This window comes from Bos mutus, chromosome 22 (genome assembly GCF_027580195.1).
Source record: "Bos mutus isolate GX-2022 chromosome 22, NWIPB_WYAK_1.1, whole genome shotgun sequence".
Classification (NCBI taxonomy): Eukaryota; Metazoa; Chordata; class Mammalia; order Artiodactyla; family Bovidae; genus Bos; species Bos mutus.
In genome coordinates, this window is record NC_091638.1 from 3,146,557 (window position 1) to 3,163,184 (window position 16,628).

Here is a 16,628-nt window from a genome sequence, read left to right on the forward strand (position 1 = left end):
TGCCGTTGGTAATTTGATAGGGATTGTATTGAGTTTGTAGATTGCTTTGGCTAGTATAGTCATTTTCACAATGTTAATTCTTCCAATCCTAGAATGTGATATATCTCTCCATCTGTTTGTGTCATCTTTGATTTCTTTCATCACTATCATAGTTTTCTGTATACAGGTCTTTTGCGGGTTTTTATCCTAGGAATAAACCTACGTAAGGAGAGAAATTAAGGAAATAATCCCATTCGCCATTGCAACAAACAGAATAAAATACCTAGGAATATTTCTTTAAATTTCAAAGGTCGTATGGTAACTTCATTCTTAGTTTTCTAAGGAATTTCCATATTGTTCTCCATAGTGGCTGTATCAATTTACATTCCCACCAACAGTGCAAGAAGGTTCTCTTTTCTCCACATCCTCTCCAGCATTTATTGTTTGTAGATTTTTTGATGATTACCATTCTGACCAATGTGAGGTGATACCTCATTGTAGTTTTGATTTGCGTTTCTCTCATGATGAGTGATGTAGAGCATCTTTTGGTGTGTCTTTTAGCCATCTGTGTGTCTTTTTTGGAGAAATGTCAGTTTAGGTCTTCTGTCCATTTTCTGATTGGGTTGTTTGCTTTTCTGATATTGAACTACTTGTGTATGCTGGAGATTATTCCTTCATCAGTTGGAATATTCCTGGGTATTTTATTCTGTATGTTGCAATGACGAATGGGATTGTTTCCTTAATTTCTCTTTCTGATTTTTCATTATTAGTGTATAGGAATGCAAACAATTTCTATGTATTAATTTTGTATCCTGAGACTTTACTAAATTCATTGATAAGCTCTAGTAATTTTCTGGTGGCATCTTTAGGATTTTCTGTGTACATACATTATCTTGTCATCTGTAGACAGTAAGAGTTTTACTTCTTTTCCAATCCAGATTCCTTTTATTTGTTTTTCTTCTCTGATTGCCGTGACTAGGACTTCCAAAACTATGTTGAATAACAGTGGTGAGAGTGGGCCCTTTTTCTTGTTCCTGATCTTAGAGGAAATGCTTTCAGTTTTTCACCAAAAGAAATAATGTTTGCTGTGGGTTTGTTGTACTTGGCCCTTGTTATGTTGAGGTAGGTTCCTTCTCTTTCATTTTCTGGAGAGATTTTTTTTTTTTTAACATAAATGGGTATTGAATTTTGTTGAAAGATTTTTCTAAATCTATTGAGATTATCATGTGATTTTTATCTTTTATCAGAAGCCTTTTATCTTTTAATTTGTTAATATGGTGTATCACACTGATTTGCATATGTTGAAGTATCCTTGCATCCCATGGATAAACCCCACTTGATCATGGTGTACGATCCTTTTAACATGTTGTTAGATTCTTTTTGCTAGTATTTTGTTGAGGATTTTTACATCTATATTCATGGATGATATTGGCCTGAAGTTTTCTTTTTTTGTGATTTCCTTATCTGGTTTTGGTACCAGGGTGATGGTGGCCTCGTAAAATGAGTTTGGGAGTATTTGCTTCCCTCTGCAATTTTTGGGAAGAATTTGAACAGGATAGAATTCACCTATGAAGCCTTCTGGCACTGGTCTTTTGTTTGTTGGAAGATTTTTGATCAATTTCATTTTCAGTGCTTGTCGTAGTTTTTGTCATCTCATGTTTTTTTTTTTTTTTGATGGGTGGGTCTGTGTTCCTTTCTTACTAGTTGTTTGGCCTGAGGTTTCTAGCAGTGGAGTTTGTGGGCACTTGGGTGAAGTGGGGTGTTGGTGTTGAGATGTGGACCTCTGGGATACCTCATCCTGATTAATATTCCCTGGGGCCTGATATTCTGTGTTAGTCTAGCAGTTTGGAATCACTGCTCCCACCACAGGAGCTCAGGCCTGTTTCCTGGCCTGTGAGCTGGGATCCTGCAAGATGCAGGGTGCAGCAAAAGAAGAAAAAAAGAAAATAGAAAAGTAAAAAGGGAGCAGATCAATAACAAATAATAAAATAAAAAATAAATTTAAAATACTAACAGATATGTTAGAAAAGATATAAATCTATATGAAACAGGCTCTGGAGGTAAAAACCAAACTTCAGTAGCAAAGAAGAAAATAATAATAAAAAATAAAAAGGAGCAGAACAATAACAAAGAATAAAAAATAAAATGGATTTAGAAAACTAACAGATATATCAGAAAAAATAAGAGTATATATGAAACAACCCCTGGGGGGTAAAACCAGACTCCAGTAGCAAAGAAAGAAAAAGTATGTGTGTGTGTGTGTGTGTGTGTGTGTGTGTGTGTGTGTGTATACAAATAGCTGTGAAAAGAAGAGAAGTGAAAAGCAAAGGAGAAAAGGAATGATATAAACATCAGAATGCAGAGTTCCAAAGAATAGCAAGAAGAGATAAGAAAGCCGCCTTCAGCGATCAATGCAAAGAAATAGAGGTAAACAACAGAATGGGAAAGACTAGAGATCTCTTCAAGAAAATCAGAGATACCAAAGGAACATTTCATGCAAAGATGGGCTCAATAAAGGACAGAAATGGTATGGACCTAATAGAAGCAGAAGATATTAAGAAGAGATGGCAAGAATACACAGAAGAACTATACAAAAAAGATCTTCATGACCCAGATGATCACGATGGTGTGATCACTCACCTAGAGCCAGACATCCTGGAATGTGAAGTCAAGTGGGCCTTAGAAAGCATCACTACAAACAAAGCTAGTGGAGGTGATAGAATTCCAGTTGAGCTATTCCAAATCCTGAAAGATGATGCTGTGAAAGTGCTGCACTCAATATGCCAGCAAATTTGGAAAACTCAGCAGTGGCCACAGGACTGGAAAAGGTCAGTTTTCATTCCAATCCCAAAGAAAGGCAATGCCGAAGAATGCTCGAACTACCGCACAATTGCACTCATCTCACATGCTAGTAAAGTAATGCTAAAATTCTCCAAGGCAGGCTTCAGCAATATGTGAACCGTGAACTTCCTGATGTTCAAGCTGGTTTTAAAAAAGGCAGAGGAACCAGAGATCAAATTGCCAACATCCACTGGATCATGGAAAAAGCAAGAGAGTTCCAGAAAAACATCTATTTCTGCTTTATTGACTATGCCAAAGCCTTTGACTGTGTGGATCACAATAAACTGGAAAATTCTGAAAGAGATGGGAATACCAGACCACCTGATCTGCCTCTTGAGAAATTTGTATGCAGATCAGGAAGCAACAGTTAGAACTGGACATGGAACAACAGACTGGTTCCAAATAGGAAAAGGAGTACGTCAAGGCTGTATATTGTCACCCTGTTTATTTAACTTACATGCAGAGTACATCATGAGAAACGCTGGACTGGAAGAAACACAAGCTGGAATCAAGATTGCTGGGAGAAATATCAATAACCTCAGATATGCAGGTGATACCACCCTTATGGCAGAAAGTGAAGAGGAACTAAAAAGCCTCTTGATGAAGGTGAAAGTAGAGAGTGAAAAAGTTGGCTTAAAGCTCAACGTTCAGAAAACGAAGATCATGGCATCCGGTCCCATCACTTCATGGGAAATAGATGGGGAAACAGTGGAAACAGTGTCAGACTTTATTTTTCTGGGCTCCAAAATCACTGCAGATGGTGACTGCAGCCATGAAATTAAAAGACACTTAGTCCTTGGAAGGAAAGTTATGACCAACCTAGACAGCATATTCAAAAGCAGAGACATTACTTTGCTAACAAAGGTTTGTCTAGTCAAGGCTATGGTTTTTCCTGTGGTCATGTATGGATGTGAGAGTTGGACTGTGAAGAAGGCTGAGCGCCGAAGAATTGATGCTTTTGAACTGTGGTGTTGGAGCAGACTCTTGAGAGTCCCTTGGACTGCAAGGAGATCCAACCAGTCCATTCTGAAGGAGATCAGCCCTGGGATTTATTTGGAAGGAATGATGCTAAAGCTGAAACTCCAATACTTTGGCCACCTCATGCAAAGAGTTGACTCATTGGAAAAGACTCTGATGCTGGGAGGGGTTGGGGGCAAGAGGAGAAGGGGACGACAGAGAATGAGATGGCTGGATGGCATCACTGACTTGATGGACGTGAGTCTGAGTGAACTCCGAGAGTTGGTGATGGACAGGGAGGCCTGGCGTGCTGCGATTCATGGGGCAAAGAGTCTGACACGACTGAGCGACTGATCTGATCTGATCTGATGTGTATATATATATATCTATGTATATATGTTTATATGTATATATATGTGTGTATATATGTTTATATGTATATATATATATATATTATACTAAATAAAAATAAAAGGGAGCAGAACAATAACAAAGAATAAAATAGATTTAGAAAACTAACAAACAGTAGAAAAATTAAGACTATATATAAAATAGCTACAGATTGCAAAACTGAAGGTAAAACTGAACTCCACTGGCCAAGAGTAAAAAACAAAAAAATCTAACAAAACAATAAGAGCAACAAAGAAAGGCAGAAAAAAACCTTGGCTTTAGGGGGTCATGGTCCTTAGGTAGGTAAGGGCTTAGGTGGTTGTAGAGTTTAGGTAGAGGCAGGGTTTAGGTGGGGCATGGGGTCTTGGTTCAGGACCATGCCTCCAGAAAAGACCTTGGATTGGAGTAGGAGGTAAGGCCTGGGCTCAGCCCACCTGAGGGGGCCTCCAGAGTGCATCAGGCTTCCAAGTACAGAGGATCGGGCTTGGCACCCCAGGAGGCTCCCCCAGGCTGAGTGGATGGTAGAACACCAGGCTGTTTCCCACTCTTCCACACCCGAGGGACATACCCCCAGCCAACACAGCTCTTTCTCCTCTTTCTTTCCTGTGCCTGCAGGGCCTACATGGGCAATGCATGTGCTTGGAAGGGACTCTAGAGGACAGAGGGGGCTCCAGAAGACAGAGGGAGACTTGACTTCTTGACTGCCCCTCCCCTTCTGCTCCCCCATGGGAGCTGGTCACCCAGGGGCTCCTCCCGTTGGCCTGGTTGTTGGGGATTCCCTACCAGTGTCTAGTGAGTGTCCTAGGCATGGGGAGACAGGGACTTTGTTTCTTCTCTCTCCTCCATCTTGATTCTGCCTTTCTGCATAAATGCAGCCCTGAAACCTTACAGTTAATATCTATAGCCCTTCCCATTTTTCATTACCACAGTATTAAGGTTTCTAAAACATATCTATGGATAAATATTTACATAGAATCTATTCAATTATGGAATTCCAGATTGAACATTTTTTAAAAAAAGACCAGTTGTGCCAATGATTTTTACTAATATACACACATACATACTTTTGCACATATCAAAATGATCTTTAAATACTTTTCTATACAATTGACCCTTAAACAACATGAGTTGAAACTGAGCAGGTTCACTTATACACAGATTTCAGTGAATTCACTTAATAAATATATGAAAAATGTGGGGAGATTGGTGACAATTTGAAAAAATTTACAGATGAACTGCATAGCCTAAAAAATTTGAGAAAAGTGTATATCATGAGTGATTAAATTATATGTAGATAGCAGTCTATTTTAATCATTTACTACCATGAAATACACACAAATATATTATAAAAATTAAAACTTATTAAAATGTACATAAACACAGATTGTATATGGTGCCATTTGTAGTCGGGTGAAATGTAAACAAACATAAAAATGCAGTATTAAACCTTGATTGCATAAAGGTAAGTGTTGTGCACACACTGTGCCATGGTAATACTTTCCCAGCTACCTCCTGCTGCTGTCACAGTGAGCACAGATGTAGTGCACACTTGTGCAAATGCTGTGACACGGGTCACCTCTGCACGAGCACTTCATCTCTCCACTAAAGTTGCGTATCACAGTGGAAAGTGTTCTCTTGCAGTTCTCACATATTTCTATGCAATACCATAAGCCCTGAACAATACCATAGAACCCACGAAGTGCCACTAATGATGCTGAAAGTGCACGCAGGAAATAAGTCACGACGTTCCAAGGAAAAACAGAGTTACTTGATATGGACTATAGACTGAGGTCTGCAACTGAAGTTGCCACCATTTCAAGATGAATGAATCCAACCATTGTAAAAAAGTGAAACAAGGAAATTTGTGAAACTATCACTTTGGCTACACTGCTGCTGTCGGACTTCAGTCATGTCCGACTCTGTGTGACCCCATAGATGGCAGCCCACCAGGCTCCCCTGTCCCTGGGATTCTCCAGGCAAGAACACTGGAGTGGGTTGCCATTTCCTTCTCCAGTGCATGAAAGTGAAAAGTGAAAATGAAGTCGCTCAGTTGTGTCTGACTCTTTAGCGACCCCATGGACTGCAGCCTACCAGGCTCCTCCATCCATGGGATTTTCCAGACAAGAGTACTGGAGTGGGGTGCCATTGCTACACTAGCATGCACCAAAACCTTTCACTTTAGTGCAATACACTTTTTACCTTGCGTTGAAATTGCAGCCTTAGTGTGAGTACAGGTTTGCTATCAAAAAGACATACCTTAGACTCTAGTATGATTCAAGAAAAAGTGAGGTTATAATATGACAACTTAAAGCAAAAGGAAGGTGAGGGATCTGAATTAGAGAATTTACTGCCTGCAAAGGATGATTTGATAATTTTAGAAAGAGGTTGGGCTTAAGAAATGTCAAGATAACAAGAGAAGCAGCTTCTGCTGACCAAAAGGCAGGAGATGAGTTCCCAGATGCCATTAAAAAAGTCACTGAGGAGAAAGGATGCCTACCTGAACAGATTTTTAATGCAGATGAAAGTGTCCTATTCTGGAAAAAAAATGCTGCAAAAGATATTTGTTAGTAAAGAAAAGAAGCAAGTACCAGGATTTAAGGCAGGAAGGGCTAGGCTAACTGTTTGATTTTGTGCAAATGCAGCTGGATGTATGATCAGGACTGCCCTTATCCATAAAGCTGCTAACCCACAAGCTTTGAAGGGAAAAGATAAACAGCAGCTGCCAGTCTTTTGGTTGTACTATACGAAGAAGGCCTGGACAGCAAGAATTCTTTTACTGGATTGGTTTCATCAGTGCTTTGTCCTTGGAGTCAGGAAGTACTCCACCAGCAAGGGGACTGTCTTTTAAAGTTCTTCTGATATCGGAAATGCCCTGGCCCCCAGAATGCCACGAGTTCAGCACTGAAGGTGTCAAAGTGATCTGCTTGCCTTTCGAACATATATTCTCTAATTCAGTCTCTGAATTGCTGGGAGAAACATCAGTAACCTCAGATATGCAGATGACACCACCGTTATGGCAGAAAATGAAGAGGAACTGAAGAGCCTCATGATGAAGGTGAAAGAAGAGACTGAAAAAGCTGGCTTAAAGCTCAACATAGAAAACAAAGATCATGGCATGCAGTCCCATCACTTCATGGCAAATAGATGGGGAAACAGTAGAAACAGTGACAGACTGTATTTTCTTAGACTCCAAAATCACTGCAGATGGTGACTGCAGCCATGAAATTAAAAGACACTTGCTCCTTGGAAGAAAAGCTATGACCAACTGGAACAGAATATTAAATAGCAGAGACATTACTTTGCCTACAAAGTCCGTCTAGTCAAAGCTATGGTTTTTCCAATAGTCATGTCTGGATGTGAGAGTTGGATCATAAAGAAAACTGAGCAGCATTGAATTGATGCTTCTGAACTGTGGTGTTGGAGAAGACTCTTGAGAGTCCCTTGGAAATCAACACTGAATATTCATTGGAAGGACTGATGCTGAAGCTGAAGCTCCAGTCTTTTGACCACATGATGTAACAACCTGACTCACTAGAAAAGACCCTGATGCTGGGAAAGATTGAAGGCAGGAGAAGAAGGGGATGACAGAGGATGAGATGGTTGGATGGTATCACCAACTCGATGGACATGAGTTTGAGCAAACTCCAGGAGTTGGTGATGGATAGGGAGGCTTGGTGTGCTGCAGTCCATGGGGTCGCAAAGAGTCCAACACGACTGAGTGACTGAACTGAACTGAATTCAGTCTGTAGATCAGGGATCATAGAACTTTTAATGTGTGTTACACATGGAAAGGATTGTCAGTGCTCTAGAAGAGAACCCTAATAGAACATTGTGAAAGTCTGGAAGGTTGATTACACCATTGCAGATGCCATTGTTGTGACAGAAAAATCCATGAAGCCCATCAAGCCTGAAATAATAAATCCCTGCTGGAGAAAACTGTGACCAGATGTGCATGACTTCACAGGACTTACAATGGATCCAGTTGAGGACATCATGAAAGAGGTTGTGGGTAGGACAAAAAGGGTAGCAGGTGATGAGTTTCCAGACCTTGGAGAAATTCAAGACAGCACACCAGAGGAATTAACAGATAACTGCTTCTGAATCATGGCCAGATGATGAGGAAGAAGATGTAGAAGAAGCAGTGCCAGGAAACAAATTGACATCAGACAATCTGGCAGAAGGTTTCAGATTACTCAAGCCTGGTTTTAACTTTTTACATCGTGAACTCTTCTATGATATGGGCACCGAAACGGAAGCAAATGGTGGAAGAAGTGTTAGTATCATTTTGGAGAAATGAGGATGCAAAAAAGTCAGACAAAAATGAAGATGCATTCCTATAAAGTGACATCAAGTGAGCCTGCCTATCCTGTCTCCCCTTCCACCTCCTCTGCCTCTGCCACCCATAAGAAAGTCCAACCCTTTCTCCTCCTCCTGCACAGCCTTGTCAAAGTGAAGCTAATGAGGATGAAAACCTTAATGATGACCTACTTCTACTCAATGAATAGTAAATAATCCTCATGCCGTACGGTCCATAAATGTATTTGTTGTGCACTATGTGGGTATCCTCACGTGCCAGTCTAACACTTGCAGTAGAGTCTGTATGACAGTGTGTGTCCTCCGCATTAGTGCCCAGGCATTCATCATGTAGAGCATTGTGTGCAAGACTTATATTGAAGTGAATAGACTAGCCTTACATAGGCAAAAACTGAGTGATAGTTAACACAAAATTAATAATGTGTTGGTTTTCTTACTGTCTTGTAACTTTGCTTTCAAAGAATTATATTACATACAGTACCTCTCTCTCTCATAATTGGGGAAACTGCATATCAGCCTATCATCACAGGTAAGGGGTTTTAAAAAATCTAACAGGTGTCGCATTCTGTCTTATGAATGTGACCATAATATTGTCTGCCATAAAAATGTTATAATGATTTATCCATTAACATAGAGGCTGGGCTACTGTGAGCAATCATATCTATTACACTGGGCAGCCATGTCACTGTTTCTTCATGAAACATGAATTTTGTTTTCACATTATCTTTTCATATTTGATGTCTAGTGTTAGTAATACATGTGACATCTACAGTATTTTGTATCATAGAAGACAAAATTTCTATAGGTAGTGACAGATGGATGATTCATCTTAAAAACAAATCACAGACTTACAGCATTGATATATATATACAGTACAGTACTGTAAATATTTTTTCCTTTCATGATTTGCTTAAAGACATTTTCTTTTCTCTGGCTTACTGTATTGTAAGAATGTAGTATATAATACATAATAACATACATAATATGTGTTCGTCAACTGTTTACATTATCAGTAAGGCTTCCAGTTAACAGTAGGCTACAAGTCATTAAATTTTAGGGAGTCAAAAGTTATATGTGGATTTTTGACTGCACAAGGGGTTGGCGCTCTAAACCGCCTTGTTGTTCAAGGTCAGCTGTACTCTTGTTTGATTAGCCTCCTCACTCTTGCTGCATCTTTCTTGGCAGCACTGTTGGCAGCCCCATTTGGGGCCCCGAATGGAGGCAGCAGGGATAGAGACCAGGGACTTGTGGTCGGATGTATCTGCCCCATTGCAGAACCTCAGGCTGTGGAGTGGAGACGGGGCATGCACCTTTAAAAACTATCAGGAGGATTAAATAAGATGTTGTCTCTTTGAAGTCTTTATTCCTTGTCTGGCATGTAGTAAGACATGCATGTAGAAGTAACTGGGATTTAATTCCAGATCCTACATACCCCAGGGCACTTGGGCTGACTGGAACCTAGAAATGAAATGCACTGGATGCTCGCTGGAGGGCATCCAGCCAGCCAGTCAGATTTAGGGGCCGAGGTTTGTCAAATAAGTATAGGAATGCTCTTACTTTTGGATTACTTTGTTTTATAATCAACTCTGGGAGCTGAGTTTGTTAGCATTTTTATCAAAAAGGACCACAGAAAACACATATCATGGTATGAGAAAGAAAATTCTGTGTAATGTTGCATTTATTCGAACAGGAGTGTAGGCACTTTTCTGAAGCAGCCATTCTTTATTATCTTACAGACAAATCCAAAGCAACTGGCAAAGTTACTGTGGTGGCCAAGAAAAGGGTAAGATCATATTTTATTAAATATACAGATTTGAAATTCAATCTGATTAATACACTTTTAAAAGAAAATAGTATTTATATTTAATATTAATGGTTAATATTTTAACTTTTATGGTTAATTTAATATTTATGTTACTTATATCAGTGTAATAGAATTATCAGATATTAGAATAATAGAAAATTTTAAGTTAAAAAATAAACAATTGCTTTTATTTGTGCATACTCATATTTTAATATTTCTCATACTAAAATATTTTATGTCATGTTATTATGTGTGCAATCTTCATAGAAAATTGAAATAATTAAAATTCACAGCTTATTGTGGACTTTACCTTAAAGTTAAGTAGAGAACAACATCAGGCATTTTTTTGAATCTTTTTAATAAAAATTCGTAAAGTTAATAGCATTTTAAAGCAATTTTTAAAATTTAATGTTATTCTGTACATTGTGTGCAGAGAGATATTTAACTCTACTTACTGTCAAAGCTATGGTTAGGATAGGAGAAGCTTTGACAGTGTTCTCATGTGACAATATTCTCAATAGGACACCACTGAAAAAGAAAAGGAGTCAATGCTTTTAAACAAATTCTTCTGGACAAGTAATGTATTAGTGTCATAAGTAAGTGGACCATGATTGAAAGCAAAGCCTACCCTTGTGGTCCTTCCGTGTTGAGTGATGGGGCGGGCACAGGGTGAACTCTCAGAAGGTCAAGTGTGACGTGGGGAAACAGGAAAGGCTGATGGGCAGGAACCTCCAGGTGGACAGGCAATAAAAGGAGCATCATTCTTGTGTTCCATGTATGTATATTTTTATGAGTCCTTTTAAAATCAAATTTTGTTTTTATCCTTTTGCTTTTTGCTTGTAAAAGGAATCTGGACTTTTCACTATGTAAATAGTGTAGATGCACCTTTGCAAAGGGAAATTCAACATCAGAAGACAAGGTTGCCCTTTAAAAAAGAAACGAACTAGGACTTGTGTGCATGTCTGAAGGTTTAGACAGGAGCATGTGAAGTAGTGCAGGGTTGTTTATGAGGATGGTATTGTTTATTTCAGTCTCTACTAGAGGATATTTAGCATAAAAATTATAAAGGTAATATTAACTACCATTCTTATGTATTGCTTTATTTTTACTAGTGATTTTCAACAAAGGTGGTACTGTCTCTAGGTCAGTGCTATTCAAAATGTGGCCCACGAACCAGAACTGGTCTGTGAACTGTTTATTGGCCTGCAGTGAGATAAGAGGAAAAACTGACAGTAACCATTTAGACACTTGCATGGTAATTTTTGTCTGTCAAATGCAATAAAATGGAATTTATATTCTGTATGTTTTAATTTATTGTTTTGTTTTCCCCTAGTGACTTTTTTTTTTTAAATAAAAGTATAGATATTGGACAGATTATGGAGTTGGGGAAGGTAACAACTGGCTTTTTACTACAGGTAGTTTGTGAGACACTGCCCTAACAGATATTTTAGGAATGTGTGGAGGTGTTTGGGAGTATAGTAATTGAGGGAATACAAGACATTCTGCTTCCCTTGTTGCTCAGCTGGTAAAGAATCCGCCTGCAATGCGGGAGACCTGGATTCTGTCCCTGGGTTGGGAAGATCCCAACCCACTCCAGTATTCTGACCTGGAGAATTCCATGGACTATACAGTCCATGGAGTCGCAAAGAATTGGACACGACTGAGCAACGTTCACTTTCACAAGATGTTCTACTGAGCAAAGATTCAGGACAGTAGATATCTTGCAGTGCATTAAACAAGACTGTGTAATGTCTGTCCGACATTTGGTATGACTTTTGAATGTCCTGCTGAACTCAACAAACTACCAATATAATTGCAGAGTGATTTAATATAAAATAATACTGAAATATTATAAATTAGACCAAAAGCCATGAAATTTCAAAGACTTATGGAGAGGAAAATGGAAATAAACACATTGTTATTGAAATTACTGGATAATTTACTTATTTTCTACCCTACATACTGTAACATTTTCAACCATATATTTACTTGTAAAGGGGATAGAGGTCCTGGTCTGTCACCTACCACTGCTATGATCTTCAATTTGGCTGCTAAACTCTCTATGCTCTCAGTTTCCTCCTGTTAAATGAGAAGAATGAAAGTCTTATAATATAAAAATTACTCTTGACAATTTATATAAAGTACATAGCACAGTGCTTAGAAAATAGGAAACATTTCATAAATGTTAGCTATTGTTGTGGGAATATGGATTTATTTTTACATGTGGTACAAGGATAGAGTATAAAAAATTGCAGCAGCCTTATAGTGATAAGACTCAGGATGTGCTGCCCCAGAATACAGCACCTTGGTGTATTGAGTGTTCTCAGATGAAGGAATTTGTGAAACACCAGGTAGGAAGGAGTTTCTGACCTTCCCCTGAAGCAGGTCATAAAGGCCTCATGAGGGAGTTCTCCTCCCTGTCCGTGGAGGACAGGAGCCTCCTGTCTCCAAAGACAGAGGGCACAGAGAGTTCTCAGAAGCAGGCTCCACATGTAGCCCATGCACCTTCCTGTCCTGCCACATCCCTGTGACTTTCCACTCCTCGTCACACCCGGAGTCACAACACTGAGGCTGAGTTGCTTCTCTGGGTCTTCATTTCCTATGGAGGCACCCCAGTCACATAAAACTTATATTAGATAATTTTGCATGCTTTCACTTTTTCATCTGTCTTTTGCTGTAGGGGCCCCAAATGAAAACTTAGAAGGGTGGTGGAAAAAGACATGTTTTCTCCCCGCACTCACTGCTTATCCCAACACCATTTATACTAATAAATAATCTTTCCCTACTTTGCTGCTCTTCTTTTGTTTTCTTCTCTATAATAGATAGTATGGGGTTTCCCAGGTGCATCAGTAAAGGACCCACGTACCAATGCAGGAGACAAGAGTTTGATCCCTGGGTTGGGAAGATCGAGGAGGAAATAGCAACCCACTCCAGTATTCTTGCCTGGAGAATCCCATGAACAGAGGAGCCTGGTGGGCTGCCATCTATGGGGTCACACAGAGTCGGACATGACTGAAGTCCGACAGCAGCAGTGTAGAACTCTCTTGCTTTTTCCATGATCCAGCGGAGGTTGGCAATTTGGTCTCTGGTTCCTCTGCCTTTTCTAAAACCAACTTGAACATCTGGAAGTTCACAGTTCACATACTGCTGAATCCTGGCTTGGAGAATTTTGAGCATTACTTTACTAGCGTGTGAGATGAGTGCAACTGTGCGGTAGTTTGACCAACCTAGATAGCATATTCAAAAGCAGAGACATTACTTTGCCAATAAAGGTCCGTCTAGTCAAGGCTGTGGTTTTTCCGGTGGTCATGTATGGTTGTGAAAGTTTGACTGTGAAGAAAGCTGAGTGCCGAAGAATTGATGCTTTTGAACTGTGGTGTTGGAGAAGACTCTTGAGAGTCCCTTGAATTGCAAGGAGATCCAACCAGTCCGTTCTAAAGGAGATCAGTCCTGGGTGTTCATTGGAAGGACTGATGCTGAAGCTGAAACTCCAATACTTTGGCCACCTCATGCAAAGAGTTGACTCACTGGAAAAGACTCTGATGCTGGGAGGCATTGGGGGCAGGAGGAGAAGGGGACGACAGAGGATGAGATGGTTGGATCGCAGCACCAACTTGATGGGCATGAGTTTGGGTAAACTCTGGGAGTTGGTGATGGACAGGGAGGCCTGGCGTGCTGTGAATCATGGGGTCACAAAGAGTCGGACACAACTGAGCGACTGAACTGAACTGAACATCACACAATAATATATTTAGAAATATTTAGTCAAGTCTCCAAAGAAAAACTCTGTTGAGGTTATGGTTGGTATTGACAAAAATCTGTGTACTAATCTGGAGAGAAACCCCATGTTTATTGAATATTGCTACATACCTGTAGAAATGTAACTTGTCCCTTTATCATTTTTTCTTTACTGTTTTTTCAGTGTGGAATTTTACATCTATCTAATTAAGGCCATCCCACATTGTTGTTACTAATCAGAAAAGGATCTCTTTTTAAATTTTGTTTTCTAAATTTTTTAGCTTACATATGAAAATATGTACACATGGGTATCTTTTCTTCTAGCACTTTATTTTTATTAATGCCAAGAGTTTAATTGACACCACCTTAAAAAACAAAAAGTAATGACCACTCTCTTGATTTTTACATGTAGGTATGAGGAATTCAAGCCATTATATTTTTTGATGAAAAATATAAAAAAATTCTCTCCTAAATTATTGTGAAAATTCTTCATAATACGCAGGAAACTTTCATTAGCACAATTACAAAAGTTGCTTATATTTTATGACTGGTTGTCTGAATATTGTGCTAATTATTATTATTTTTTAATGTATATTTATTTATTTTATTTGGAGGCTAATTACTTTACAATATTGTATTGGTTTTGCCATACATCAACATGAATCCACCACAGGTGTACACGTGTTCCCCATCCTGAACCCCCTCCCACCTCCCTCCCCATATCATCCCTCTGGGTCATCCCAGTGCACCAGCCCCGAGCGTCCTGTATCATGCATTGAACCTGGACTGGCGATTCGTTTCACATATGATATTATATATGTTTCAGTGCCATTCTCCCAAATCATCCCACCTTTGCCCTCTCCCACAGAGTCCAAAACACTGTTCTATTCATCTGTGTCTCTTTTGCTGTCTCGCACAGAGGGTTATTGTTACTGTCTTTCTAAATGCCATATATATGCATTAGTATACTGTATTGGTGTTTTTCTTTCTGGCTTACTTCAATCTGTATAATAGGCTCCAGTTTCATCCACCTCATTAGAACTGACTCAAATGTATTCTTTTTAATGGCTGAGTAATACTCCATTGTGTATATGTACCACAGCTTTCTTATCCATTCATCTGCTGATGGACATCTAAGTTGCTTCCATGTCCTGGCTATTATAAACAGTGCTGCAATGAACATTGCGGTACACGTGTCTCTTTCAATTCTGGTTTCCTCAGTGTGTATGCCCAGCAGTGGGATTGCTGGGTGATATGGCAGTTCTATTTCTAGTTTTTTAATGAATCTCCACACTGTTCTCCATAGTAGCTGTAGTAGTTTGCATTCCCACCAACGGTGTAAGAGGGTTCCCTTTTCTCCATACCCTCTCCACCATTTATTGCTTGTAGACTTTTGGATAGCAGCCATTCTGACTGGCATGAAATGGTACTTCACTGTGGATTTGATTTGCATTTCTCTGATAATGATCAAATTGCCAACATCTGCTGGATCATGGAAAAAGGAAGATAGTTCCAGAAAAACATCTATTTCTGCTTTATTGACTATGCCAAAGCCTTTGACTATGTGGATCACAATAAACTGTGGAAAATTCTGAAAGAGATGGGAATACCAGACCACCTAACCTGCCTCTTGAGAAACCTGGATGCAGGTCAGGAAGCAACAGTTAGAACTGGACATGGAACAACAGACTGGTTCCAAATAGGAAAAGGAGTACATCAAGGCTGTATACTGTCACCCTGCTTGTTTAACTTATATGCAGAGTACATCATGAGAAACACTGGGCTGGAAGAAGCACAAGTTGGAATCAAGATGGCTGGGAGAAATATCAGTAACCTCAGATATGCAGATGACACCACCCTTATGGCAGAAAGTGAGGAGGAACTAAAAAGCCTCTTGATGAAAGTGAAAGAGGAGAGTGAAAAAGTTGGCTTAAAGCTCAACATTCAGAAAACGAAGATCATGGCATCTGGTCCCATCACTTCATGGGAAATAGATGGAGAAACAGTGGAAACAGTCTCAGACTTTTTTGGGGGGCTCTAAAATCACTGTAGATGGTGATTGCAGCCATGAAATTAAAAGACACTTAGTCCTTGGAAGGAAAGTTATGACTAACCTAGGTAGCATATTCAAAGGCAGAGATTACTTTGCCAACAAAGGTCCATCTAGTCAAGGCTATGGTTTTTCCAGTGGTCATGTATGGATGTGAGAGTTGGACTGTGAAGAAAGCTGAGTGCCAAAGAATTGATGCTTTTGAACTGTGGTGTTGGAGAAGACTGTTGAGAGTCCCTTGAATTGCAAGGAGATCCAACCAGTCCGTTCTAAAGGAAATCAGTCCTGAATGTTCATTGGAAGGACTGATGCTGAAGCTGAAACTGCAGTACTTTGACCACCTCATGTGAAGAGTTGACTCATTGGAAAAGACTTTGATGCTGTGAGGGATTGGGGGCAGGAGGAGAAAGGGACAACAGAGGATGAGATGGCTGGATGGCATCACTGACTCGATGGATGTGAGTTTGAGTGAACTCCGGGAGTTGGTGATGGACAGGGAGGCCTGGTGTGCTGCAATTCATGGGGTCGCAAAGAGTCAGACACGACTGAGTGACT

The 16,628-nt window shown here is 39.7% G+C and overlaps 1 protein-coding gene across 1 annotated transcript in view; it reads left to right on the plus strand.

The window, feature by feature from the left end:
* Positions 1-16,628, plus strand: part of ZCWPW2 (zinc finger CW-type and PWWP domain containing 2) — an 81,018-nt gene that overhangs the window by 38,300 nt on the left and 26,090 nt on the right. Inside the window, exon 5 of the mRNA XM_070360033.1 lies at positions 10,218-10,264. Coding sequence (XP_070216134.1) covers positions 10,218-10,264 — 47 coding nt within the window. The remainder of the gene's footprint in view (positions 1-10,217; positions 10,265-16,628) is intronic.